Here is a 27,497-nt window from a genome sequence, read left to right as displayed (position 1 = left end):
ACGAGTGAGAGTTGAAAGATTGGTTGTAAGTGCTTGTGTGTGTTTATCATGGTAGATATGTGTGTGTGTGTGTGTGTGTAGGGGGGTAGGCGGGTGCGGAAGCAATTTCGTTCTGCTCTGTTTGGCAGTGCATCAGTTTTTCTGTTTCTCTTATCGCCATCGTTTTCCAGCTCCCTCTCCTTCAACGCTCACCCATCTCTGTCCATCCTCTGCATCTCACCACACACACACACACGCCGCTCCCTGCCCCTCTTGTGGCCGTCTCTTTCTGTATCTTCTCCTCCATTACTCCGCCAGCGCCTTCTGATAAAAGAAAAAATCCCATGCTTCCATTGTTGAGTGCGTGGATGGTCTCAGTTTGAATTTCAGTGTTTTATTTGCAGGATGATTAACAGCAGTGCGCTGAACACAGCTGGAGCTCAGATCAATTCACTGCCCATCCAATAAGTAATGAGTGAAGCTGCTATTTGCTCAATGTGAACATAGCATTTGGTCCTAATTATTTCATAATGTATTTGACATAATCCTGTTTAGAAGGAGAGTGGGTAGTCAGCCCTCTGCAGGCCGTTCTCTTCAGCTATTTGTGGCAGAAAAGAGAAACAAGAAAATGGATTAGTGTCACAGAGCTGTGATTACAGACACTCATTCAGCAGCGATTCTACTGTGGTGTTTGTGGTGAAACAGTGGCGCAAAGGCTGTGTGGAAAATGTGTGTGTGCTGCTTTGTGGTAAGATGAGGAAGAAAATGGAAACATATGTAAGTGTGTTGGAACAGGGTGGTGTGGTTAATACAGCAACAGATGCCATTGTCTGGAGACTATATCACAATCTAATAGGATTATTACATCCACCTTGCTCATGGGCACCTCTCCCTGGTGGCTAAAAGCAACATGCACCCAAATAACCCACTGACATATAAATCCCACCCAGAAACACAGAGAGACTCTGGGTCATAATGTTCACACACACACACACACACACACACACACACACACATTATCAGTGGTGTAAAATGGACCATATTGACTCCAAGTGTTAACAGAAGCTGCTTAAATCCCTCACTCAGCCCCAGTTATCACAAGCTGCAACAGACTGAGGCTGGACACCGGCGGGCACACTGTGCGCGCTCTGTGCCGTGCGTCGCCGTTCATCGCCCATCGAGCCAAAGGGACAGGTTTGCCTGACCGCATGCGGACAGACAGGCAGACAGACAGGCAGGCAGACAGACAGGCAGCGACAAACCACGATCATTAAAATCTCCTCTGTGAGACGCAGACCCTCCGCCGGTGGCGCGCATTTTCTACTACAGCTCCTCGCGTCGCGTCGCTGCTGGAGCTGGCGACGGAGCCCAAAGCGCAGAGTAGAGTGACACACGCGCGCGCAAAAGGTGTGGATGAGAGGGCACCCGCTCGGTACAATGGAACCGAACCCGATCAGCTGAACACACACACACACACACAGATAGATAGACACACACACACACGCACACACACACAGCAGCGGTGAGGCAGGCCAATCGTTGGGGAGGATAACGGCGACATGGCGAAAACGGGCAAGATCTGAACTTTGAAGGATCCGCCGTGAGGATTATCGTGCAGCCACAGAGAGTGACCGGCGACACGAGGAACGGATTCAGAGTCTGCATCAAGGTCCGAGGGAGCCGTCTCCGTTATGGCGCGCGGTGACACACGTTTGTGGACCTGGCAGGTGCTGCTGACCATGTCGATGGTCATCGCCCCCCTGTCTGCTCACGGTAAGTCCACTGCACACTACCGGAGACCCACCCTGTGTGCGTGCCTGTAACCTGTGTGCGTGTGTGGGTGCACGTGCATATTTCAAATCCCATCTGCATGGCACTGATGTGGAAAATGAATTCATCTAATTGGGAGCTGTCCGTGCGTCAAGGGAAGGGGGGGGTGCATGTGTCATTTCAAAACTGCTCAGTGATGGTTAATATCCAGTAATATGTTCGTTGTCAGCACTGGGGGAGGGTGGGGGGGGGGGGTTCTTTAAGCTTATAGTAACCTGCTGGACACTGACTTATCTTAAAAGCTGCATGTGGACACTAATATTCAAATTGATTGTTTGCACGGTGGCATTAATGTCATTGACACCGTTGCACTCAAATGACTGTCAGCCAATCCGAGCTGTGGAGGCAGTTTTACCGGTACAATCTGATATTTCCTCTGTGGAGCAGCTGTGTTGATTATTAATGACACTGGCTGTGACCACGGTCCAGCCAATCTTATGTCCCTTCAGAGTGTGAATGGACATGTGTCCCTCTCCATCCTGCACCTATTAACCGCAAAGGGAACTGGCTTGTTCTACATAATTTGAGCTTCAGTATTAAATGGACTATTTTATTTAAAAAAAAAAAAAGACAGCTATTCCCTGAGTGATCAGAAAGAGAGAGAGAGATAGAGACATTTGACAGGTCAGTGAGCTCCTGCAGCTGCGTCTCGCCGCGGCGGTGCGTGGCCCAGACAAAGGCGGGATTAGGCGCACCGTGGCCCGGCTACAGGAGGCCACTTCACGGTGCTGCAGGCTGAATTCCTCCAGTCATTCAGGGGAAGCCTGAGACAACCGGGCCCGCAACGCTGCCTCTACCCCCCCCACCCCTCCTCTCCACCTCCACCTTCTCATTCAGCATCCCTGGAGACACAGGCGCAGGCAGTGTGGGAACGAGAATCCACCACCACAGCCAGTCGCTGCTGTGACTGACACACACACACACACACCAGACACACACACACACACACACACACACACACACACACACACACACACACACACACACACACACACACAGCGGGAATAGGAAAGATCCTGAAAATCCCGACGCGTGCGCTGCTGCCTCCACTGCCCAGCAACAGGGTTTCTCGTTCATGCAGAGGGTCGTCGGGGTACAGAGACCCCCCCCCACCCCTCCCCCACCCTCCCCCCTCTCTCTCTGTCCGCATCTCGCGTCCCTAATGTGTAACCAGGCGTTATCACAGCGACATATTGACCGGTAAATATTGGCCTGGCATCCTGTCACTCAGGCGCTCAACCCAGGGGGACCACTTGGCTGTGGAGCTGATCCTTCCTCTGAAACAGATATAAATATGTATATTACTCTCAGTGACCTTTAAACAGAAGTAGATAAAGCAAATAAAAAAGGAAAGACCGTGGAAAATATAGCTTTAATATTCCTGTAATGTTCCTCTAAAGGGCTGTGATTCAGTCTGGTGGATGCACTATGATTACCTAATTTTTCAGGCAGGTCAGGTTGAACATGCAGTCACTCATGCACAGACATATGCCTTCCCAGCATTTCCTGCTATTTTATATGGCTTTATTTATTCAGTATTGATTGATTCATTCATTATTTTCTATTATCAATCATTGCTCTTTGCTACAGTCTGCTCACAAAACACACCCTTTGGTCCAACCAGCATTAAAAGCATTAAATATTCAGAATTCAGAATTCTGAATTCTTCATTTTTATAATGCCTTTGCTTAAAAGATGACTTAAACAATTAATTAGTCATTAAAATGGTTGCAGATAATATATATTCTGTTAATCAGCCAAACAATCCCCTGCATGCACAATAAACAAACAAATTTTATCCTTACTGGTCAAGTATTGAAATATGGATCAAATCCAGACTCTTGGGGGCTCTGACATGTGTGTTTTTGTGCCCGCTGTGGTGGACGCACACTGTGAGGTCCATCTGCCCTGCAGCTCCAGAGAGCTCATGATATGTCATAATAGATCAGATCATCAGTTTCTCCCTGACTCCTTTCTTACCCACACACACACACACATACATAAGAGGCGGAGGAGAAGACTATTTATAGTTTAAAAAAGCTCAAATGCACACAGGTGAATGGGCGGAGGTTACACTTTGACACTTATGACATATGAAAAATAAAGAGCAAAGAGCAGCTGGACTCAGTGGCACGTGTAGTTCCAAATGTTTCAGTACCAGTTGATCTATACAGATTTCTACCTGCGCAAAGACAAGTGTGCATCCCACACATTATGCAGGAGAAATATCCATGGCTCTCACTGTTAAGGTGAAGGCTGATGGGAAACCAGTAGCTAGTCACGGTAACCTCAGGTAAAACTTGTTACTGTGGTGACACGCTCAGTGTGACGCTCGAGATGAAGAGCCGAGCATCAACTAAAGGCACAAATCGTACCATTTCTAAGACGGAAATCAAATTTCTAAGCAGAGGCTCGTGCTCTTGTAATCTCTTCATGCTCCCTTTTGCTCTTGTAATCGCTACAAGGCTGCCAGCTGCTAACAGGATGCAGCATCTAAGTCTCTACGGGGAACAAATTGGCAGATTGAACCTTTAAATGAAATTTGAATCAGTTTTAATCAGTGGAGCGCGTCTATCTCTTTCACAAACTCTGAAGCATTCAAGTTTATTCCACCTCATTTTTTTTCCCCAGAGATGGAGTTGGCGTATAACACTCATACTGACTGGCTGGCTGATTGATTGAAAAACAAGGGAGAGAGAGGGCGAACACTGGATTCTCTGTTTCCACTGCAACTCCCTCGCTCCGCTTCTCTTTTCAACATGGCACCTCTTTGCATCTCGCCATGGCAACAACGGTGTGTGTGTGTGTGTGTGTGTGAGGTGAATCTCATGCTTCCTAAGCCTCCAATAGTCTTCGTGACTCCAGGCACGTTCAGATGGTTTTTGTATTAACTCTGAATGAAGTGCCAGACACTGAAAGCAGTGATCTCATTGGACCCGGTGATTTCAGGGTGGCAGTGGGAGAGAAGCAGTCCAGCCAAGTATTTGGATGAGTTTGGCCATTTGTGCATATGTACTAAGCCAATGGAAAAGTATGAAGTAGTGGCTATGATAGCCAAACCTCCAGTACTGAATGTCATAGTCAACGTGTTGCATGGTAATAGAATTCTTTAGATACAGTGTCGTCTCTGTCTCTATCCTTGTGCGCGTTGTTCTTTGCAGACTGCTAAGTAGAGGAGAAGTGCCTCACCAGTCGGCCTCTAACCTATAGCTCCAAATCCTAATCTAATCCTCGTCCAGTCTCGGTCACCAGAGCACGTCAGTCTATCACTCACTGTGCCTAATCCTTCAACGCCACAGTCTGATCACACGACAGTCTTCATCCTCTTGTTCTTTTTTCTTTGACAATGAATCACTTAGCTGTTAAAAGTGAGCCAAAGCTTTTTTTTCTTTTTGATTATGTTGCATATTTCACTTTATTATTTTATAATGTTTGTCAAATTCAGCTGACTTCACAGTGAAGGATATGGTGACATGACAGTATTCTCCTAGAAAGCGAACCTGGTACAGCCTTAAGGCTTTTCTGCAGAATACTGTAGGGATCCATTCAATTATTCATGCCTCATCCTTGAGCCACAATCATTATCAAACAAAACAGATTCGGTACCTCGGGATTAGCGCCATTCCAAAAAAAATGTTATGTGTGTATGAAAGCTGTTGTTTATTATTTTGTCAATTCCCACAGTGCTTTGTCGTTGATGCAGTGTTGACAATACGATTATGTTAAAGCAGCACTCAGTTGATTTTATGTAGTCACTCAGTCAAAGTCAGTTTTCTTGTTGAGCCTGTGAAAACAGCCATATAATGTCATCTGTGTCTCTGGAGGATCTTTGTCTACTACACCCTGGTGGTGTCATTAAAGTTATACCAGCTTGGCCTTGGGGACTAAGAATATATAATGAAAAAGCCTGTGTTACAGACTGTGTAGACAAATCCACTGGTATGATTTGATATTTTCTTTCCTGGAGTGGCTGTGTTGTCACAGTTATTTCGAGATGGGAGAGGATCTAATTCAAAGAGCTTGAGCGATGATAGGAAAATCTTTATTTAATCTGTGTCTTGTGACTGTCCCAACTTTATGAAAATCACTAGACAAAGTCATAAATTTAATGTGTGTGATTGACAGGGAGGCATTCACTGGAGAGGCGTCATCATCACCACAACCAGTCGTCCATCAACAAGGACGCCTTGAACACCAGGATGGTGCTCAGTGATGACTCAGCAGAGAGAGACCACCTGATCGGAGCGGGGCCTGGAGCCAAATTGCCACCCAGCTCCACCAAGCATCACCGTTCTCATAAACATGCCCATCTAGACTTCGTAGAGGAAGACGTGCCCGTCGGCGAGGAGCTCACCGCTGGCGGGGCAGGTCCAGACCAGCCGGGAAACCCTTTGTCCGATGACGTCATCACCGTGGAGTTTCACAGCCAAGCGCCTGATATCGTGCCCTCCGATGTCGCTCTGGATTGGGCCAAACCCCCAAAAGCACAGAAGCAAAAAGGGGGGTCCCCCACTGCATGGCGTACGTCTGACTTTTACGAATACCTGTCCCTCGATGACGACCTCTCTGCTCTTGATACAACCCCAGAACCTGAGCCTACCCCTTCACCCCCGGCCGACATGGAGGATGAGAATCCGCTCCTTGCTGGTGCTGGTCCTGACAAAGTTAAGGTTAAGGCTAATGGGGATAGCAGACCCTCCTTACCTGCTCCTCCCACACCAGGGCCAGATAAGGGTAATGATTTAGGCTTAAGTGGAGCCATGGGAAAGGACGGCTGCAGGTTGGGCTTTGTCCGCTCTGGACCAGGGGTGTGTTCATCTCAGTGTGACATTGAACCCAATTTCTGCTTCAATGGAGGCGTGTGCACTGTCGTGGCAGGAATTGGGGCTTTCTGCAGGTGAGAAGAACATACACACTTTATAATTTACTGAACAGCTAAACTGCACAATTACACAGTCATCTTTTGTCAGTGTTTTAGTAAACAAGAACAATTTTATTTCTTTATTAGTATTTACAAACTGGGAGTGACATTTTAGGAAAAGTGACACACATGCAATGTAGAATAAGTGAGTGGCAGCAGGGGGCTCAAATATTCCCCTTTTTAATTTTGTCCGGTTGGGATCATTTCCAATATGTTCTTTCTGTTCCTGAACACAAAAGAAAAGATTTAGGACACTTACACGAGCATACGCACGCTGAAAACACACACCAGCACAAAGACAGAAGGCTGGCTTAATGTGTCATGAGGGTTCGTCAGGATCACAGCAGGGTCGCTAAAGGATTAGCTCAGTTTGGAAGCAGGGGGCAAAGAGTGTGTGTATTGGTAGGCTGGTGACAGCTGATGTAGGCACACGCAGTCTGCACACATAGAAAGCATGGGAAAAATGACAATACAGTAAGGTCAGAGAGGGACACACACACACACACACATTCATGCACATACACCACGCCTCGATAACACCATCTGTCCTGTCCTGCAGGCTCACTGTAAGAATAGAGGCAAACTGTCGTTCATCTTATCATACCTGCTGCCGCAGGCACACGCAGCACTCATGCACACTTGAGAGTTCAAATACTTGCACGCAAATTCTCCGTGAAAGACATGGAAAACGGAGAAGCTGCACACACACACACACACACACACGCACGCACGTGTCCTGATCCTTTGATCTCATTGAGTGCCAGGCTGCAGGCCGAATCCTGGCTTTGCTGGACAGACTTCAGGACACCATGTCATCAGCTCTGAGTACCACTTTACACTCTTCGCTCTGGATAACATGCTGTAGCTAAAAATATTGTAAATACAGCAGTGCAGTGGGCACACGCTCATGATAAAACTCTTGGCCTGTGTCAGGCCAGGGGAGAGGAAAAAGTGATGAGTTAGAAGTGAAGTTAAAAATTTTGTTAAGACATGAATCCAAGAACTAACAGTCCCCCACCACTTTATATCCAGGTGCAACGTGCAGGACTACATCTGGAACAAAGGCACACGCTGTGATTGGGCAGTCACAGAGTTCCAGGTGTTGTGCGTGGTGGTGGGCGTGGGCTCCTTCGTGCTCCTCCTCCTCTTCATGATCATTGTATTCTTTGCCAAGAGGCTGCACCATCTCAAGAACGAGAACAAGCGCCTTCGCAAACGCAGGTGTGTGTGTATGCGTGTGTGTGTGTGTGTGTGTGACTGAGAGGTGAGATTGTAAAAATATGTGCTGCGACTTACACTATTTGCTCAGTGCTAAGACGGAGGTTGTGACTATGCATGTGTGTAAATCCTTCCTTCCTGACAGCTGATGAAGTGACATCAACACGAGAGAAGGGTGCGGACGAGCAGGGAACAGTGATGAAAAAAAAAAAGAAGTCAGATTAAATTAGATTTCTTTTGGCACCAGCTATAATGTAGCTGTTCAAGTCAACGTAGTGGGATGTGCACATGGCTACCAACATTTCTAAGCCCAGTTTCACACTGGAATTTAAAATACAAATTTGCAGAATGCTATACGACACCTTACTACAAATATTTATCACACACGTCTCTCTCTTTACCCCTAGCAGTAAGTACCGCCCACAGAGCACTGAGCCACAGACGGACGGCATTTCAGTTTCTACAACAGCCGACGGCTCGCAGCCAAATGTAAGGAAACTGTGTGACACCCCTCCGCCCGCTCCCCAAGCTCACACTCACAACCTGGCGTACTATGACAACATTATCTGTCAGGTATGCCCCAGCTCTCCTCATGTTTGCGCCCATCTCTTTTTCTTTCCATTCTTTTATCTGTTTTTCTGTCCTCCATATGTTTTCCTCTCTTCCTCATTACACTCTCTCCTTTGTTGACTCTCTTCCAGCGTGAGTAGCGATTTAATCTTTGTCTGTTCTGGTAATCTTTCAGTCCCAACTACTAACTGCAGCTTGCAGTGCACACACCAAACTCACCCTTACTCAATCAGAAATGTTTAAATTGGAATTCTGTATGTACAGCACATATGTAATCCTTTCTCACACTCACCAATCCCCTCAGAGGCCACCTTCAACCAGCTATACCTGGGAATATAAACCCAGAAACCCGTATAACCATTTACAGGTAAGTAGGGCACAAATGTCCAAATTATAGCCATATAGCAGTTTCCCTCCCCGGCTTTGTGTGTAGGATGTGCTAGATGTCAGATTTTAGTTCTCCATTTCCTCTTTCTGCAGCTAATCTTGTATCAGATGTACTCCATATACACTGTAGGTGAAGTGATTAATCACCTCCTGCAAACCTTCCTGCCAGCAGTTGTTCAGAGGTGTATTCTGTATTCTCCACTGGTTAAATACAGACTCCCATAGTTGCTGCTGCTTTTACCTGTGACTCTGCAGCTTCCTGGGAAGCTCAACGAGGAAACTCAGCATCCATTTTGTTTCAACAGCTCCTGTGCTTAGAAAGCTCGGGCAGCCATTTTAGGGTCCCTGTGAAGCACTTCTCCGCTTTCTACCAAATTCCCCTCCAAAGATTGTGCAATTAATGTTGCTCTAGCGTCAATTGCATTCTGTAGCACCATGTGTTGGCATCCGTAATTATGAATATCAACATGTGTAATATACAGCCACGTATACAGGTAACAACAGTTCAACAGAACAACAACTTTACACTTTTTGAATGGGTTGTTTATGACATGAAAGGGCATGCAGTGAGTAGTGTCCAGCAGTAGCTAGTGTGACGGATCGATGGTGCCCTATTTACTGCCTCCTGTGCCAATGACCTTCAGATTTTCTGTGACATGTCAATCAATCAATGACTTGAACATTTACAAGCTGATGCACGCACATGCACACACAATACTCTTGTGGTAATACAAGCATGGCAATCTCATTTATAATTGCATTCATGTAATGCACTGAACACAAATACTAAGACATATTCACATTTTGATTCTAAGTCCATTATCCGTACGTGGCCGGGCTAAATGAAGTGAACAAATTGGGACTTCCTGTTTTAATACAAGCAAGTGCTCCGTAGCTCTGCTCTGACATTTTAGCGCAGTTGTTGCAGATGAGTTTCTGTGACTTTTGGATGCTTTAAATGTCAGGTCGAGAGGCTAAAAAGCCCCCGCGGGTACATGGTCTAAAATGCATTTTTTTTTAAATGTCAGAGGTCACTTTTTGAAAATGCTGAAGCTTGATTAGCTGATAAGCTAAAAGTCTAAGCATGCAGTACAGTTCAAGGAGCAGTCCTACAATGAGCCACATTATTTCAGGAAGATCACTTCTAGCATGATGGAAGGGGAGACATATGACTTTGCTTTGGTCTTTACTAAGATGCATGTTTTTAAGTTTCCACTTTTAGGTTTAGATCCAGTGTATTGCACAGATCTAGAAATGCTATCCCTTTATATCATCAATAATACAAACAGTACTGTATACACAAGGGATCATACAATACCAGGCTGGGAACGTCATTAGTCTTCAGTGGTGCTTGGACACATTTAGAAAAGCAATTAAGGTTCCACAAAGACTTTCTTGCAAGTACACACGCGCCCTCACTGAGCGATCCAAACGCGAGGAGATGACACGTTTTAAGGTTGCAGAGCCTTGTGTCACATGTTTCCTGTGCCCATGTCGAGATGTGTTTGCATGTGTAAATGTGAGTTCTGTGTAATGAGTAACAAACCCTCCCCACAGGATGAGCCTCAGAAGCAGGAGGACCCAGCAAAGTCCCCGCAACCCAAGGAAGAGGGGTCTATGAACATCCTGAATTCTCACTCCCCGAAGCATGAGAACAACCGCCCGACCTCTGTCGTCCAGGACAATGGCCACAGCCCCAACAACACAGAGGGAAATACTGAGGTAAACATGCTCCAGAACAATCTGGTATAGTATTACTACTGGAGAAGCAAACCAAAAGATTTAACGCGCACACAAACAACAGCAGTTTGTTGTAGGCTAACATTGTTTACACCTTGTATGTTTGAGACCTAATGTTAAAAGTAAGCACAACATGAGTTTAAGGATATGACTTAAGAAGCACAACTGTCCTGTTTACAAGGCTGTCATGCCAACACTGATACATAGCGGTGTCGCTGCCTCCTTCCTTTCCTCTATCTGCATTTTATGCTGGACTAAAATCTCCGGCTTGGACCAACTAATGACTGACTTTCCTCTTTACCGATGCCCTGCCTTGGTCTTTGACCAATGAACTCATGCTCCTTCGTTGTCTCCTTTCCTGTTTCCCTAATCCTTCCCCCTCACCTCTGCCTGCCCCGCCTTACTGTCTCTTTCTGCTCGCATGCATTGGTGTTATCAACGAAAATGTCTGAAAACGTAATATTTGCAAAAAGAAGTATGTGGAAATTAAGTGAATCTGTATTTGCGAAATATTCTTGTTTGACATTGCTAATAAGTGGATATGTCTAGATAACACAAGGTCAAAGTACTTGCTTGGAGTTGATATTTGAATCTATATACATATATTACACACGCTGTGTCTTGGTTTTCAATGTGATTTATAATACTTTAATGTACTTGAGGTTCTTTTGTACTTTTTTGGGTATACATGGAAGATTATAGCTCACAGTTGTTGAATAAACCTTTTTAATTTTATCCAGCTTGTCCCTGTGTGTTGCTATGAGCTCTGCTTTCCCTCCACACTCGCTCTCTCTCTCTCTGCATGTCTGTTCTTGATGAAGCTAACTACTGCCCCACTGCTCCCATGCTAATAATAACTGAATGCTCGGCTGACCCTGCTTTTGTGCTACAGTAGGCTGCACACAGATTACACTACACACACAATAGTGACTGTGTGCCCATTCAGCACCACGGACAGCTCTCTGAGATGAGTGGAAGCTACCAGAAGTGCAAGTAATAGGTTTTTTTTTTTTCCAATTCTTCCTGTTAGAGCATTAAAATTTGAAGCAAGCTTTTACTCAGACCGAGTGCAGTTCCAAAGAAAACAGTTTTAATTTGCCATGAGATTTTCACTTAAATTATTAATGGGCATCAATGGTGAAATACACTGTCCGTCCAAAAAAAATGTCACTACCTTGTTAATAGGTAATGCACCCATCATGCCTAGTACCTACTGTACAAGCCTGTGGGGCCAGTGCTATGATCTGGGGTTGCTGCAGTTGGCCTGGTCTAGGTTCAGCAACACTATGTGTTCGAAGAATGAGGTCAGCTCACTACCTGAATATACTGAATGACAAGGTTATTACATCAATGGATTTTTTCTTCCCTGATGGTACGAGCATATTCCAAGACGACAATGTCCGGATTCATCAGGCTCAAATTGTGACAGACTGGTTGAGGGTGCATGATATATCATTTTCACACATGAATTGGGCACCACAGAGTCCAGACCTTAACCACATTAAGAATCAAGAAGAATCAGAATGACAAAGTGGAGCTTTCAGAAGCCGAGTATTTCCCTCACAAATACAGAGCAAATAGTAGATTCAGTGTTTCATTTAAAGTAGTTTGATAACTGGAAACGTGACTTGATGTGTTGATGTATAAATAAGAAACTCTGATTTGATCACATCTGTACACAGGGACCCATTGTCTCATAATCCATACATTCGTCTGTTTGTTTGGATGTCTGTATTTCATTGTTTTGCCTCTGTGACTCTCCCTACATTGTTGTATCCTTCTCTACTTGCCATATTTCCACATCAGGATGGAGTCACTATTGGCCTGGAAGTGCTCCTCCCCAAAGAGGCCAAGCTTCACTCAGAGACCAGGCCGCCCCTTGAGTATGACGTCTTTCTCTACAAGGTTTCCGACAATGGAGACTCTGCCTCTCCCAGCCAAGCACCTTCCACGCACAGCACCAATGTTTACTCCACCTCTCATCCCATTCCTAAGTCACCAAAATCACCCAAACATGTCAAGGATCACTCACCCTGCACCCACAAACCATTGTCTGGAAGGCACTCCTCACCTAGCCGTCATCCGTCACCTGGACGCCACCCATCACCCAGTCGACACACTGCACCTGGGTTCTATTCGTCCCCCACCTGCCATTCGTCTCCCCACCACTCCTTCTCCCAGTACAAATGCATGTTCACCTCAACGCCACCTCAGCTACGGCGACCTAGAGGTCGGTCTCAAGCTCTCGGCTCAGAGAGCTCAGGGACTGGGAGAGAGTCTCAGGGTGGACACATTCGTCCATCCCCCTCCTCTCCGCATCTTACCCAGCCTCCCCCATCACCATCCAAGGTGAAGTACAGCCCAGTCAGCACCCGGTCTTTGCCACCACTCTCATGACCAGAGCTCCAGCTAGCCCAGCATCTACACATCCATACATTCAACATTTGTCATAACCTAATCTGTCCAGTGATCTGTTCGTCATGGCTCTAACCCCTTTATTATTCAGACATCTTTTATCCATGCATTCACCATCCATCTTTGTACTCCCCACATTTATACCTAGGGGACAAGGACGGCACCTGCTCCAGGTCCATGGAGCCAGAAAACTAGAACTGGGACAACTCTGCATAGACCGCATTCACTCACACACACATAAATCACTGTGTTATCTGCGAGTGTGCTGCCGTCAGTAACACATTCACAGTCAGGTGACTGCTCACTACTGATGCTCAAAATGAACCAGTATGCGTGAACACGCTCTCCTAGCATGGTGCCAACATCAGAGACTACTGAGGATACTGTTTATGAAGTTTTTTTTTAGAGGTCTACTACAGTAGCTTTAGTATTATCAACTGTTTATATAAATCTTTTGCTATTTGATTATTTCACATTTTCACTTGCATTTTGGTAAATGTTTTTCATGTTTCTAATCCTCAATAAATAGATGATGCAACAAATCATGCTGTGCTGTATTGAAAAGAGGAGCAAATCAAACAAAGACCAAAAGAGACATGAAGGCTAGATGAATAAAAGATAGGGGGTGTCTTACTGTGGCATCAAGAAATATGAGGGACTCGGTTGCCCTCTTGTGGACAACACAAGAATTTAAATATGAATAAAAAGGTCTATGGAGATCAACTTAAGTCTCAATTTTAAAATTTACAGTTGCATAATATAATGTCTGTTTGTGTCTGGATCTGTTCTATAGTGTTTTCAGTCATGTCCGTCTTTGTGTCTCTGCTGTGTATTTGAGTGAACTTAGAGTTTAGATGAAACGTGTCAGCACATTTCTAGTAACAGCTAAAGAGAACCTATGAACACACTGAAAAACAGTGACATGTTAAGACACCTAGAGAAGACTTTGGATGACTCTATAGACACAACATGGAAATAACGTTTCCTGGAGACTGTAACAAGGACAAACAAAACAATGACATTCGATGCTATTAAAGACAGAGAACATCACCAGCAACTAAACTGAAATAGAAGCTTTTCATTTTTTTAATGTGCTGCTGCTGACTCGCTAAATAGTGTTATATAGCTATATATTCATCAAACTGGCATTAACAGTGTACTTTTCCCTGCTAAATTCAATCATTCAGGTGCTGTGATGCAGGACGTGTGTATTTATGTTTGCAAAATAACATGGATGCATTAGCACGGCAGCTTTTTTCTATTGTGTAAGGTATTTTTTCATCCAGAGAGAAGATTCTGTAAGTACCTCCAAAACAGTGGTGAGTTAAATGTGGCACAATTGAGGTGCATGACACAATGTGTATGATAGATACAGTAAATATAGTAGAAATAATCCAGATGTACTTGTCATCAAAGGGGAAGAGGAAAAAAAACACCATCACTAGCTACTACTTGACTAAACAACGCTGTCTTTATTCAGTCAGAATTGATCCTTCTCAGACACAGAGAGAGTGGAGAGGACATGTTATTCCCTCCGAGTGCCTTTAAAAGATGCTAGTTTCTCCTGCACTCATGTTGTTACTGTATTATACATAGTCCCAGGGTAGTGCTGCCGTCCTCTTTGGTGTTCAGGATGTGAATCAGCTCATCTCTCGCAGCAGGCAACTCTGTGTCTCCAGGCAATTCAGATGAAAGCTCTCACATATATCCCACAATGTGACCTCCACTACGCCGGTTAACAGCTGTAGGCTGAGCTTCTTTGTTTTCTAACACTGTCTCCTGGATCCAAAGCACCTTATTGTTCCAGATGGACAAGGTGAAGGTGAAGTCATCCTTTCCTACTGCTCTCATTTATCAGAAATAGTCTGTGTTGACATGAAAAGAGTAACTGACAGGTTTTAAAGTCTGTGAAGCCGCGTGACACTCAACACTTCTGAGGAACTCTCCAGTCCTGCTCCACCTGCAAGGTGCTCACTGTGTGTGTCCTCAGCCTGTCCTCACTTGTCAAATTTTTTTAAAGCTGTTGATGCATTGATGCTACGTCCTGGTATTTTTCCACCACAAGGACGCAGAACAGACATGTGGTGTAAATAAAGTTTCATATTGAAGCAAACCAATACTATAGTATTTGATATAATGAAATTAATAATAATAAATTAAGCATATTTAAAAATAGTATCTAAATAAAGTTAAGAGTGACTTTCTACACATTGCACTCCCACTGTCTCAGCAGGGTGTAAGTATGAAGGCTCATTGAGTTATAACTTATCAGCATGACTTGATTAAAGTGTAGGCAGTCGGCCAGGAGCGATCAGAGACGAGGAGGTCACCTGACATAGATCACAGCCAGATGTACACACAGTCAGTTTGAACTAAGAGTGCTTTAAAAGAACCTCTCACGCTGGTTTTTGTCTCACAAAAAACACTGATAAAATATTTAGATGATGGCTGAGATCATCCACAAAAAAAAAAAAAAGGTTCATGAAAAAAGCATGGACGGTACTAATGAAAACCTAAAACCTAAAAGTCTGATTGTGAAAGTGACATATTTTAGTGGACGAGCAGTTTAATGAAAACTTGTGGCCTCATTGTGAGCTCAGAGATTTGTCCCACAGTCACCAAATCAACGTCGTGTTTGTAGAAACGCAGCCTTACATGCGATTTTTAAGAAAAACACCACTTATTCTCCACACTTCTCCTCCTCTGATTTGTGCACAACTTCCTCTCCAGGCTGCCCCACTTTTCTCTGTGTATGTGTGTGTGTGTGTGTGTGTGTGTGTGCAGCACTCGTACGAAACACTGAGCGGCAGTGTTGCCCCACAGCTCGGCTTACACTGCTACTGTAGGTACAGATAAGAGCCGGCGGCACTTTGAAACCGCTGATCTGCATCTTCATTAACATTCTCTATGTGTCGACCGGGGGAATGTGTGCTGATTCAACATGATGCTGTGATAATTGATATTGTTATCATGTAGAGATCTGGATGATATCTGATGCTCTCAGGCGTACTTAAAGCTTTGCAGGGGAGGAGATGTGAGCTGGAATAGTGCACAGGTGTGTGTGTGTGTGTGTAGCCTATGTATCCCAGGGTGGATGCTGTGTGAGGTGTGGAGATGGTGAGATGATACGTCTGCATAATGTTTTTTGTGTGCTTATCGCCTTCGTGGCAGCTTCATTGCTGCCACTTTAAGTGAGGCTACGAAGTATTTTTGCTGACCCAAAACAGATATAACTCTCATCGTCTTACTCTCACTCTGCTCTCCATTCTGTCTCTAATGCCACCTTCCTCCCACACAGGTCTCCTGAGATTCCCTTGTAGCAGATGAAGGTTTTTATAATGAGTGGAATACCCACACAGTTCAGTGAATTGACTGACTTTCTAATAAAACCCAGTTAGATTTGAAATCGTTTTTTTTTTTGACAAAGCTTCATCTGCTTGTTTACATTCACCAGCAAAGAAGTGGTTCCAATAAAACCACGCAGACTATAATTACGCATAGAATCTGGTTCATTTGTGACAGCTGACGCGTCCATTGTTTGCCCTCCAAACACAGACCGACTCTGTTTTTCTCTAGTCGGTTTTCAAGATTTAAAACTGCAAATTTTAATGCTCTTCCTTTTTACTCTTCACAATAATAAGAGACCCCACTCATTCACTGTCTTTTTCCTCTTTCTTTGTGTTGTTGCTTTTGTGTCTGCTCCTCTCTGTGAGCCGGGCTAAATGGCTTTCTATTCAGCAATGAGAAATGTCATCACTTTGTGTGCGTGCACGCGCGCGAGAGACGTGCGTGCACTTTGCGAGAAATGACAAGTTAAAGGGTCACTTCACTCAAACCACACATTTACCCATTTAAACTTGGTGGTGGGGCCGATTGTTGATGCTTTGAGCAACACAACAAGTGTAGAGGAAGTCCAGGCAGCACATCTTAAAATATCAGCAAGTAAAAAGATTTTGGATGTATTTTTAGTGTCAAATCTTCTCTCTTCTTTTTTTTTTTACTACTGTCATCTTATAACATCCCTCTCTCCCTACCCCCTTCCTTCAACCCCTCTGCCTTGGCTTCCATATTGATTTACTCGATATCCCGTGGTCACATTCTTGCGGCGACGGTTTCCGGCTGAAAACCGTTGACATTTACCTCACAGTCACAGCACGGCTCATTTAAACCCAAGAAAACACACAGCTTGTTTTTAACGGAACAAGCCGGCTGCTGTGAAAGTTAAAAGATAGAAGTTTCTGACCATCTAATGAAGCACTTTGTTCCATCCGAGAAGCGTGAGCCTCAGGCTTGGGTGATTTTAGTAAACAACTGAGAGCGTTTATGAAGGTCCTCGTCCATCTTTACTCCCAAAGTTGCACTTCCTCGTGTTCCCTGCTCTCGTTGCACGTCTACTGTCTTATGCCTCCATTGGCCCTTGTTACCATGGAGATGTGTCACATCCGAAGTGGGCTTTAATTGAGGAGAAAGAGAGAGAGAGAGACAATAAAAAGGCAACGACAACAACTGCTTTTGTAAGGTCAGGAAAGTGCACGCGAACACGCACGCACACACACACACACACACACACACACACACACAAAATCATATCTGAGAGCAGGATAGGAACCCCTGTAGAGATGATGGTGGGGACCCAAAGGGCTGCACCCTGCTCTCACCCAGGGGTGCTGGAAGGAAGGAACCCAAATTTACCAACATGGGTGGTGGGAGGCATCACACACACTCATGAGATGCAGGTGTGCACAACTGGGAGGGGCTCCGCTCACCAGGACCTCCAGTAGAGAGGCTTAGAGGGCTGTGTGGTGAGAGCTATTCCTGTGAAATAACCAGCAGGTTCTTCTCTCTTTCCTTATTTAGTCCTGTTAAAAGGCTCCTTATTGGATTAAATAATAAATTAATACATAAACACAAATCATTAGTTCACAAGTGACTCCATCATAAGCTTCAAACGTCACTCAGCCAATGTTCTGTTTCTAATTAATTCGTTTTATTCCTCGTGTTAATTGTCTTGAATGTTTATATAAACAGGGTATAGTGTTATCGCCTGCTGATGGAAATCGATGTGAAATATCATTAAGATTTGTTCATTTCCGTCCTCTCTCCCGTTCAGTGACTCACTGCTGTCACTGTGGTCACATAACTGGCTGTCTGACTGAGGGAGTTAATGTGTTCAAGAACCAGCTGTCCCTCAAATAACACACTCAATAATTCATACTGCGAGGCACACACACAAACACACATAGAGATGTGTGTGTATGTGTGTGTGTGTGTGTGTGTGAGAGAGGGAGAGAGAGAGAGAGAGAGAGAGATGCAGGTCAGTTCAACATTTTTAGTGTAAACTCGGCAAAGTAGCAGCAAAAGTGCTGACAAGTCACGGACAGAGAGTGTTTGCTCGCTACGGAGGCAACAGAAGATAGTGCGAGTGTGTGAGAGATAGCGACGGTTACCGCAGGTGTGTGTGTGTGTGCGAAGTAATCGAAGAGGTGGTGTGTATTTGTGTGTGCGAGTGTAGTGTCCTCTTTACTAATGAAAATCAGATCTCTCATGTGTTGAGCCAGCAGAAGTAGAGCAGGAGATTCATCATGTGCGACTGGGGTCAAAATCAGCAGGCCGACCTTCACTCCAAGTCATTTCTCCAAATCACTGACTTTCAGCCAAAACCTGGCCCGCTCTTTAATTAGCAAATGCAAATGCATTTAGGGATCAGATGTTAAGACAGTTTGACAGAAAAATAGTCGGGTGGAGTTGGGTAGGAGCACTTAAATACCCAGTTTTGCAACAGCACAGGCTGCTGCACGGAGGCCTGCATGCTCATGTCAGTAAATTGCTCCTGAGCTGTGTTGACACTTTGTTACACTAAACAACACCGGCAGATTTTTATTGCTGATGAAAATAATCCTTACAGCCATAGCTGAGACCAATTCATTAAAAAAAAAAAAATCATTTGTGCAAAGCCTGCCCACAAGAATCTTACTTTGAATTGTTCCAGGATTTTACCAGGTTGAAATTGAGACATTAATATTTTTTGCCCTCAGGTCACACAGGAAATGTAGTCACGTCCAAAGTCCTAATTTGTGTGATTGCAATCTGATGAGACTTCATGTAAAATCTCTACATCCTTACTCTATGCACTTGCCATGCATTTCAATGCTTAGGTCTGCTTGTTGGTGCCACAATTAGCTCTCTAATGTCTAACTAATGTCTAATGTCACCACTGTATGGATTGGTTTTAAGTAAGGTAGAGATATTCATGTTCACCTGGGTCACCTCCAGTTGACCTCAAGGTCAAAACTGGATGAAAAATGTTCATGATGTCTTGTCCCCAGCAGGTTCACTGTGAACTAACACTACAACGTGCAGCCTCACAGAGCTGCTAGAGTGACTAGACTTGATTTGACCTTATGACTCTGAGACTGGTGTTTGAAAGCATCTTAATGTGGTACCCTAGTGGTTCTGAGAAAGATATTGATCTCAAACCTTATCGACCCTTCTCAAAACGTACTCACATAATCAAATTTAGTTTTTTTTAAAAAGTTTTATTGTTTTTCAATCTGCTCAGCAGCTCGCTGTCGTCCAGTCTTGGACCTCATGCGACCCCCGCCACACATCTGAAGTTAATAGTCCAGCGCACCATCAGTCAGCCAGGGTGTGAATCAGAGGAGACCACAGCTACACATAGCAAGCTAAGATCTTATTGTATTCTCATTGTCATTGTCTGCTCTGCTGCTTTAACAGGCAGCAACTCCTCTAATAACCCCCCACCCACCCGCCCACCCCGCTCTCCTCCAGTCCACCCCCACAGGAGCCTGATGATGTGCAGGCTCCACAGAGCAGGACTTTCAAACGATAACGTTACCATTTCAAAGAACCTGCTGCTGCCTTATGTACAAGCTGTGGCATGTTTCACAGAGCAGGACACTGCTTGCCACAAACATGCATCACCACCTTACATCTTTTTATCTTAACGACAGTCGATTACTGTGTATTACACATCCCGGTCTGCCGGCTGCGGCGTGTTGTTTCAATTAGTGTGGAGGCATCAATGCTGCAGCACGTTATCCTGGGAGGGAGCGCTGCCTCTTGTCAGCATTTCAAACAAAAGTCTTGTTTTTGCTGCTGTCAAGTTACGTGACAGATATAGAGCAGAGACCCGGAGAGCCGGGGACTGCTGAACCACACGCAGGCCTTTAAACATGCACTTGCAATAAACAAGAGTCCAACACTAGGTAGGACATGCTTCTCTTTCATTTGTTGCTCGAAAAAAAGGTGGAGTCTACACAAAGCGGGAAGGGATCTATCAGCCCCCCAGCCTGAGGTTTTCTCATTTAAATAAATCGGAACACAAACACACGAGACTTAAGCACCAAGCGGTTCCTGCTGCAACATTAATGTTCTCATTTATCCTCTTATGCAGAAATGTCAACCTTTGTCAGCCTCCTTTTGCCAACCTCCACCGTCTCTCCCCTTCTTTTAAAACTCCCTTTGTATCTGCTTCCTTGCCTCCACCCCTACCAACACAGCCTTTCCCTCCTCTGTCTGTGTCCCCCTCGCTCTTTCACTTTGCTTTTTCCAACTCACTGTATCTTGTTCACCCCTCCACCTCATATCTATCCTGCATCCTGCATAGATATTGCACATTTCTCCACTGCATCTTCCTGTCTCTTGTTTTGCGCCCCCCCCCCTTCCTTTTTTCTCTCTCTCTCTCTACTTGGGGATCCTCCAGTGACATCATCACTCCTACAGTTACCATGGTTTCAAGGGGAAGGGACTGTAATAACTGTTTGGATCAACAAACAGGCTGTTCTATCACACACACACACACACACACACACACACACACACACACACAATAAATAAATAAATCAATAGAAGGGAGAGGCTCAAGACTTTCAAAGGAATTACACTTTATTACAGCATCTAGTTACAGGTTTCGGCGTTAACTTGTGTGTGTTGTCCAATCAGGTCAGTGTTAATGATGGCTCTGTGTGATTGAACAAGCTGTCGTCGTACAGGTCTTCATCCAGGTCGTCTTCCTCCTCTGTGAAGTAGGTGGGGAATGGAGGGTTTTGCAGGGTGGAGCTCCTGTTTGGCAGTACAGTATCTCTTACCTAAAACACACACACACACACACACACACACACACACACACACACACACACACACACACACACACACAAACACACACACAAGCAAACACTTACAGATGTGAGGACACACCTACAATGTATTCTGAAACTAATTATTGTTATCCCTCCGTGGCGGCGACAGACGTGGCTATAATAAATACACAATGATTTTGGGTTAACCATCGGTACTTCCATTGCTATAAACACCATAATTCAGGAACGCCTGCAGGGAATTTAATTACTGGACACATGCAACTGCAATGTGACTGGTTGGTATAAAACTGTCAGGCAGTAATGCCGGTTAGTTATTTGTCTGTTTTATTTGATAACAGTAACATAGTGAGACCAGAAAGACGTTCCACCACACACAGAGTGATGTACCCAAATAATTATTGACTGACCTCTGTAGTAAACTTTGTTTGTTTGGCTTCACTGTAAACACATACACCTGCTCAAGGTGTGTTTGCTGTAATCGTTGTGAACCTTGTGTTACCCAACAAAAAAATGAAACCTTTAGGATTACAAATAGATTTTATTCAAAAAATTATTAAGTATTTAGTTTAGTATGATCATTTCCCACCAGTTATTTTCATCAATAAGACATAGTTGTTCCTCGATGACACAGGAACATTGAGGTCGTAGTAAATAATAAAAACTAACATTATTAGGATGTGTGTACCCCTTTAGCATAACATCACATGAACTGAATCTAGGTGTGTGTGTGTGTGTCTATGTGAGTTAGACGGAGCTGAGCTGGTGAAATGCAATGCACATTTGTATTCATTATCGCTCGTCTGCAAAACAAATAATAGGAGGTGTGTGTGTCTGTGCATACACACAAACACACAACGCGAGCACACACGTACACACAACATGCTGAGTATGGAGATGGATGCTGGGGATATTACGAACATCATTAAGGTGCACTTTCCTATTCTCTTACAGACAAGAAGAAAAAAAAAAAGCCCCACACAAACACAAACAGATGGACGCACGTACACACGCACACACACTGCTGATCCAGCACAGTGCCAATGAAGATGGATCGCACTGTCTTGCAGGTGTAGCTGTGTTTCACAATTGCAAGGTCACTCGTCTGTCAGAACACTAAGCATGGTGGGGACGACCTTCGACTTCACACTTCGCTTCAAGTGTGTGTGTGTCTGTGATTGTTTTTACCTTCAGTAAGCAGTTCCTGTGGCCGGGGACGGAGCCATTAACATACAGCACATTATACTTGGTATTGACCCTCCAAATCTGAAAAGAGAAAGAGACGAGGCAAGTGAGGAAATACTGGACTGAAATTTTAGTGGAGCTAGCTGTGTGTTCGCGTACCTTCAGCCCATAAGCAGTGACGTAGATGTTGCCCATCCTTCCAGGCATTTTTTTCCCTTTGAAAACTTTGGCTGCATCCTAGACGCAGATGATAAACAACACACACACATTGCTGGATTACAGAAAGCCAACTGTTCATATCTGGCACGGATGAACATCTTCAAGTGGGTACATGTGTATGTGTGTGTGAGGGTGTGTGTCTTACTCCAGGTCCAGAAGCTCCTGGTCTGCGATGAGTTTTGGTTTGGCCGTGGGTTGCTGGCTGACCTTTGAACCCCCATCGCTTCATTACGCCTTGAAAACCTTTACCAATACTGCACCCAAACACAAGGCAATTGGTGTGAACGCTCTCGTTTTCAGATTACGTGTATGTCGTACTATAATGATATGAAAAAGAAAAGATCTCCAGTATGCCCAGAACGTGCTGCTGGAGCTGAATGAAGGAAGCCAAAAAGAGAGGACGGCAGTTTGGAAGGAAAACTGGCAGAACAGAACTTACGATTTGGCTGTGACGTCCACATATTGGCCTGGACGAAAATGTGCTGCATACAGAGGAGTGCCTGACCACACAACAAACACGATAACATTAGTAAACAGTCAAAATAAGACGACCTGTGTGACAGTACAGTGTAATAAATGAGCATGTCTTTAATGAGAGGCTAATCCATGGGTTTACCTGGCTTTATGATGGCATTGTCGGAAACTTTAAAGGTGCTGACTTTCTGTTTTGGAGGCACTCCTGCATTTCTGAACATCTCCATTTGCTCTTCAGTCCTCTGTCAATCAAAATGATAGAAAAAGAGAACTTTATTTCCTTCCTATTAAGCAGTTAAAGTACGAGCAGCAGGCAGAAGTTGGACTTTTGGCATTTTTAAAATTAACCGTGGGCCTGTTTAGACTGTATGGGAGCCAAACACACACATTCACAGCCATACGCATGCACACTTGGCAGTGACCGTCTCTGACATTTGCTTTCACTCGGCTCACTCTCATCTCAGCCCCTCCAGTCACTCTAAACTCACTCTCTCCCCTTCTGTTGACTGAAAATCAGTCTGCCAAAGCTTCTTGCTCCAACAAACTCTGCCGCTGAGCGAGGAGTGATGTGACGGATGTGAGAGGGATTTTAAACAACTTCACATCGGACAAGTGCAACTCTGAGTCTAATCCATCAAGTATCTACTGAGACACAACGAACACATTACACATTTCTCATCATTTTTCTTTTTTATCTTAAAAAATATGGATGTTACATTTGAAAAGAAAAATTGCTCTTCCTACATACTAAAGGGTAATTGAAAAAACACTGACTCTGACTCTGTCACATTTGACGAAGCAATGAAATGTATTTGGATCTCATCTATGTGCACACATAAGATGAAACAAAGTCACTCAGGGTTCGTGGGTGACTATAATTTCATGACTACAAAGGCCTGATATGAGCTCAACGCTTTGCATGATTATGAAATGTAGCCAGAAGTGAAATTAGGAAAACGTGTTGTTTTGCGATTAAATCATCAACAAACTATGTGTGACAAATACTGTTCATGCGTGGGACATCTTGATGTGATAAAAATGTTTGGCATAAGCTGATGAGTTGTAGCTGAGTTCTGAGACAAGCAAAATGAAAGATGTTTTCCTTAAATATTACAATTTGATGCCATCCTGAAAACCCTAAAATATCGCAAAACTTTTTCCCTGTAAATCTAAAAATTAAAAAGTGACTTTGTTTAGAGAGAAACTCAGAAACATTTGATCAAAGAAATAACTAAAGAGTAATTTATGCATTTATTTTTACCTGCAATAACTGTTTTTCATTACTATTTTGTTTCTATTGCCTTTAGAACGAAATATCTGTCTCTTTACCTTCAAAGTGCGGCACTATATTCACAATTTGTCTGACAGGTTCTGAACAGATAGTTTACACAGAGCTTTGAGAGCTTTATCAATAACATAATCTTTCTGTGTAGATTAAAAAGATCTTTTAAGAGCGGCAAGAGTGAACAAAACGAACAACTCGAAATTTTGAGAAAATTATTTTTACAATTTCTTACATGGAATGGTGACACATTCTTTCCTCCTACAAGAAGAACAGCTGTGCGTCCATCATATTCTTCTTTGCTCAAGTGCTTTATTACGTGGCAGTCCTGCACCTGGAAAAAAAGATTATACAGTGTGTTGTCTATCATCTTTTTGTAGTTTACACAGTGCCAGCTCCTGAGGTAAAACACAACTTAATGTAACTGATGAAATGTTGATATTTGAATTAAACTGACATTAAAATTTTTCAATACTCAGGACTTAACCTGTGATACACGATCTAATTTCTTTTGATAAAAACAATCAAACCTGTAATGAACTTATTCAGTTAATTACAACCTAGTTTTGGTTTCTGTTTAGATAAAAACATGTACAAAACTGCCAAAGTGGTGGGAGTACAGTCACCCTGAGAAAGTTCATTTAAATTTTCTACTTTTCATCTGGCACAGACAGTTCCTGTGTCAGCTGCAAAGAAAAAATCTAAATGCAACAAAAGTGACTCAGCAGATGGGAACTGAAGTTTGTGTATGGCCTTGAATCTGACACTAAATGTAGGCGATGCCATAATAAAAAATAAAAGTCTGTTAGCATTGACATATTACTGAAATTGAAATAGGAGCTTGTTATGCTAACCGCTAATGTCTGACATTATCAATAAACAGCAGCATCCACACGTCCACTGTTTGCTTTCATCTGACTTTGCTGTGACCATGGGTGACTGATAGACTCAAATTTATATCACAATATTTTAAGTAAAGTTGTGATTATGACATTTATCAAGATACAGAAAAACAAATACTAAACGTTTTATCCGTGTGCAGTGTGCAGGCAGCAGCATTTATTAGTTCCAACATAATAAATGCCATTTTCCAGACTGAGCTACAGTGCTAGACAGTGTTTAAATACAATAAAGTAACCAGATTATTCAGTGAAAGCAGCATTCTCTAGCAGTTCGAGAACGCACACTGGTTACTGGAAATCTTTGTATACATGCAATCTTCTTTATATCCGACTAATTTTAGAAGCATGGCTAACAGATTTTACTGGTATGGTGATGGAATTTATAGTATAATAAGGAGTTTTGTGCATCGGTATGCACATGAAACATTTTTAGGAAATGTAAATGCATCACATATCACTGTGACGCTATATTGCTAATTGAAAAATTACACCTTTTTATATATTTATACCTGTGTTATCATATGTATGATATGACACACGTAACTGAAAGACTTGTAATTAAAAAGACTGAAATGTGATCTAAAATCTATATCTAATGCCAATCCTATAGCTGTGGCTGTACTGGTGCAACACTAAGACAGAGCAGTAAGCATAAGAGGTGTGTGTAAGTATGTTACCTGTAACAAGGTGGCGACATGTCTTTCTCCTGTTTTTGTCCAGATAGGAGCCATCCCCAACTTCACAGCAACTAACCCAACTCTTCTGCTACCTGGAATGATAATCAGATGCAAAGACACTAAAAGTCTGAGCCAACAGGAAGAGGAGCCATATAGTCAGAAAACATGTTACACACCCTCTGTCCATTCATGTCGCTGCCAGGGCTCGTCTTTCAGTGGATTGAGCTTTGAGGCCGTCTGTCTTTCGTATTCCTCCGCCATACTCTTCCTCATATACTCCTTGTTGTCCTCTGTAAGGTGTTCATCAAACCATGTGGTGGTAGTCACTGTCCTAATACAACTCACAAACTGGGAAGGGCTGCAAGAAAGAAGTTCAGGTAATCAGATGCAAGACGACCGTGACTTGTTGTTAATTAGAGCAAAAATGAGACAAGCTCACAAACCACATCTAATCAATACCTTATTAATATTTTTGGCCTTGCTACTAAGCCTATTTTGTCTTGTCACATCACATACTTGTCTGAACCTTCAAATGAAGTTTAGTGACCTTGTGTCATATTAAAGTCTGCCTAAGATTGCTTACAGATTGCTATACACAGATTGCTTATCTATTACTTTATAGACTGCATCTGTGGAGTAGTTAATTAGTTTTGTCCCTTCTCCTCTACAGTGTCTAATAATAGAGTATTTCATGTAAAGCACTGCACTGAAAATATCATTGTTTCAATGAAAGGGTAATGTTAATGAATAAATTCCAAATTATACAAATAGTTTATAGCAGATGAAAAGCTCAGATGAAAAAGAAAAGAACTACACTTCGCTACTGAACCACAGCTAAAGCATCATGCAGAACTTAACTTCAGTTGCATTAGCATCGTTAGCTAGTTAGCATTAGGTACCTTTCAGCTGCTGCTCGGAGACAAATGAGTCGAGTTCCCCGCTGGAAAAGAAACCGACAGCTCAACGCCGCCATTGTTGCCCTTTAATGTACACACTTACATATAAAAACAAAAATTACACATAAACGGGAAGGGCTGGAGATTTCACGACATAAGATAGACACCCATGCCTTCGTACTTGTCCTGTTGCAAATGTCACCCTAGCTACTTCCGGTACCGTAGCAAAACAGTTCCGCAGCAATGAGGGTCAGACCAAAGGTTCCGCACAACTAACTAACTAACAAACTAACTAACCCAATAAAAATAATTTAGGAAACCTTGTGTTTCAAAATGTATTTGTGTTTCGGCAAAACAAAAAAGAAAATGTGCACCCTTTTGGTTTATATCATAAAACCAAAAGGGTGCTCTGCAAAGTCCTGAAGATGCTTGTTATGACGGGGTTTAATAATTTTGAGCCTGCAGTAATTATTGAAAGTTGAATTTTGAATGAAAGTGCAGAATTTGGATGAAGGACTTAGTAACAGCTGTAAGTTTGTACATTTTGTTAATACATTTAATTTGCAATCGGGGCTGAGTTCCCCTGTATCATATGCTGTAACCGTTGTAAATCCACTTAAACCAATAAAACGTTTAACAATATTGATAATGATAAATGATCATTCATTATTTTTCCTTATGTCTC

At 43.4% G+C, this 27,497-nt stretch overlaps 2 protein-coding genes across 5 annotated transcripts; one reads left to right on the top strand and one right to left on the bottom strand.

The window, feature by feature from the left end:
* Positions 1-1,050: 1,050 nt before the first annotated feature.
* On the top strand, positions 1,051-11,361 carry cspg5b (chondroitin sulfate proteoglycan 5b). 4 transcript variants are annotated; one of them, XM_026347183.1, is made up of 5 exons: positions 1,051-1,752; positions 5,935-6,706; positions 7,763-7,951; positions 8,359-8,437; positions 10,463-11,361. In XM_026347183.1, exons 1-5 carry the CDS (start codon positions 1,671-1,673, stop codon positions 10,655-10,657), a joined length of 1,317 nt encoding a protein of 438 aa, XP_026202968.1. In that variant the 5' UTR covers positions 1,051-1,670; the 3' UTR covers positions 10,658-11,361. The 4 variants fall into 4 exon arrangements, with proteins under 4 accessions (XP_026202968.1, XP_026202966.1, XP_026202967.1 ...); XM_026347181.1 differs by having other exon boundaries at positions 8,359-8,521; XM_026347182.1 differs by having other exon boundaries at positions 8,356-8,437.
* Positions 11,362-20,944: 9,583 nt separating this feature from the next.
* On the bottom strand, positions 20,945-27,039 carry mrpl3 (mitochondrial ribosomal protein L3). Its single transcript, XM_026350198.1, has 10 exons — positions 26,816-27,039; positions 26,093-26,274; positions 25,917-26,008; positions 24,573-24,671; positions 23,198-23,297; positions 23,021-23,081; positions 22,727-22,835; positions 22,522-22,599; positions 22,366-22,443; positions 20,945-21,168 (listed from the first exon to the last, which is right to left on the bottom strand). Exons 1-10 carry the CDS (start codon positions 26,887-26,889, stop codon positions 21,019-21,021), a joined length of 1,023 nt encoding a protein of 340 aa, XP_026205983.1. The 5' UTR covers positions 26,890-27,039; the 3' UTR covers positions 20,945-21,018.
* Between the last annotated feature and the right edge of the window lie 458 nt (positions 27,040-27,497).

This window comes from Anabas testudineus, chromosome 11 (assembly GCF_900324465.2).
Source record: "Anabas testudineus chromosome 11, fAnaTes1.2, whole genome shotgun sequence".
NCBI classification, from domain to species: Eukaryota; Metazoa; Chordata; class Actinopteri; order Anabantiformes; family Anabantidae; genus Anabas; species Anabas testudineus.
This window is presented reverse-complemented; position numbering and strand designations above follow the sequence as displayed.

Excerpts from the sequence above, each read along its gene's own strand:
- cspg5b (XM_026347180.1), top strand. The coding sequence starts at position 1,671 with ATGGCGCGCGGTGACACACGTTTGTGGACCTGGCAGGTGCTGCTGACC. Across the intron at positions 7,952-8,355 it reads AAGCGCCTTCGCAAACGCAG|CAGTAAGTACCGCCCACAGA; the intron begins GTGTGTGTGTAT and ends CTTTACCCCTAG. Across the intron at positions 8,522-10,462 it reads ATGACAACATTATCTGTCAG|GATGAGCCTCAGAAGCAGGA; the intron begins GTATGCCCCAGC and ends CCCTCCCCACAG.
- mrpl3 (XM_026350198.1), bottom strand. The coding sequence starts at position 26,889 with ATGGCGGCGTTGAGCTGTCGGTTTCTTTTCCAGCGGGGAACTCGACTC. Across the intron at positions 24,672-25,916 it reads ATGTCGCCACCTTGTTACAG|GTGCAGGACTGCCACGTAAT; the intron begins GTAACATACTTA and ends CTTTTTTTCCAG. Across the intron at positions 21,169-22,365 it reads ACAGGAACTGCTTACTGAAG|GTAAGAGATACTGTACTGCC; the intron begins GTAAAAACAATC and ends TGTGTGTTTTAG.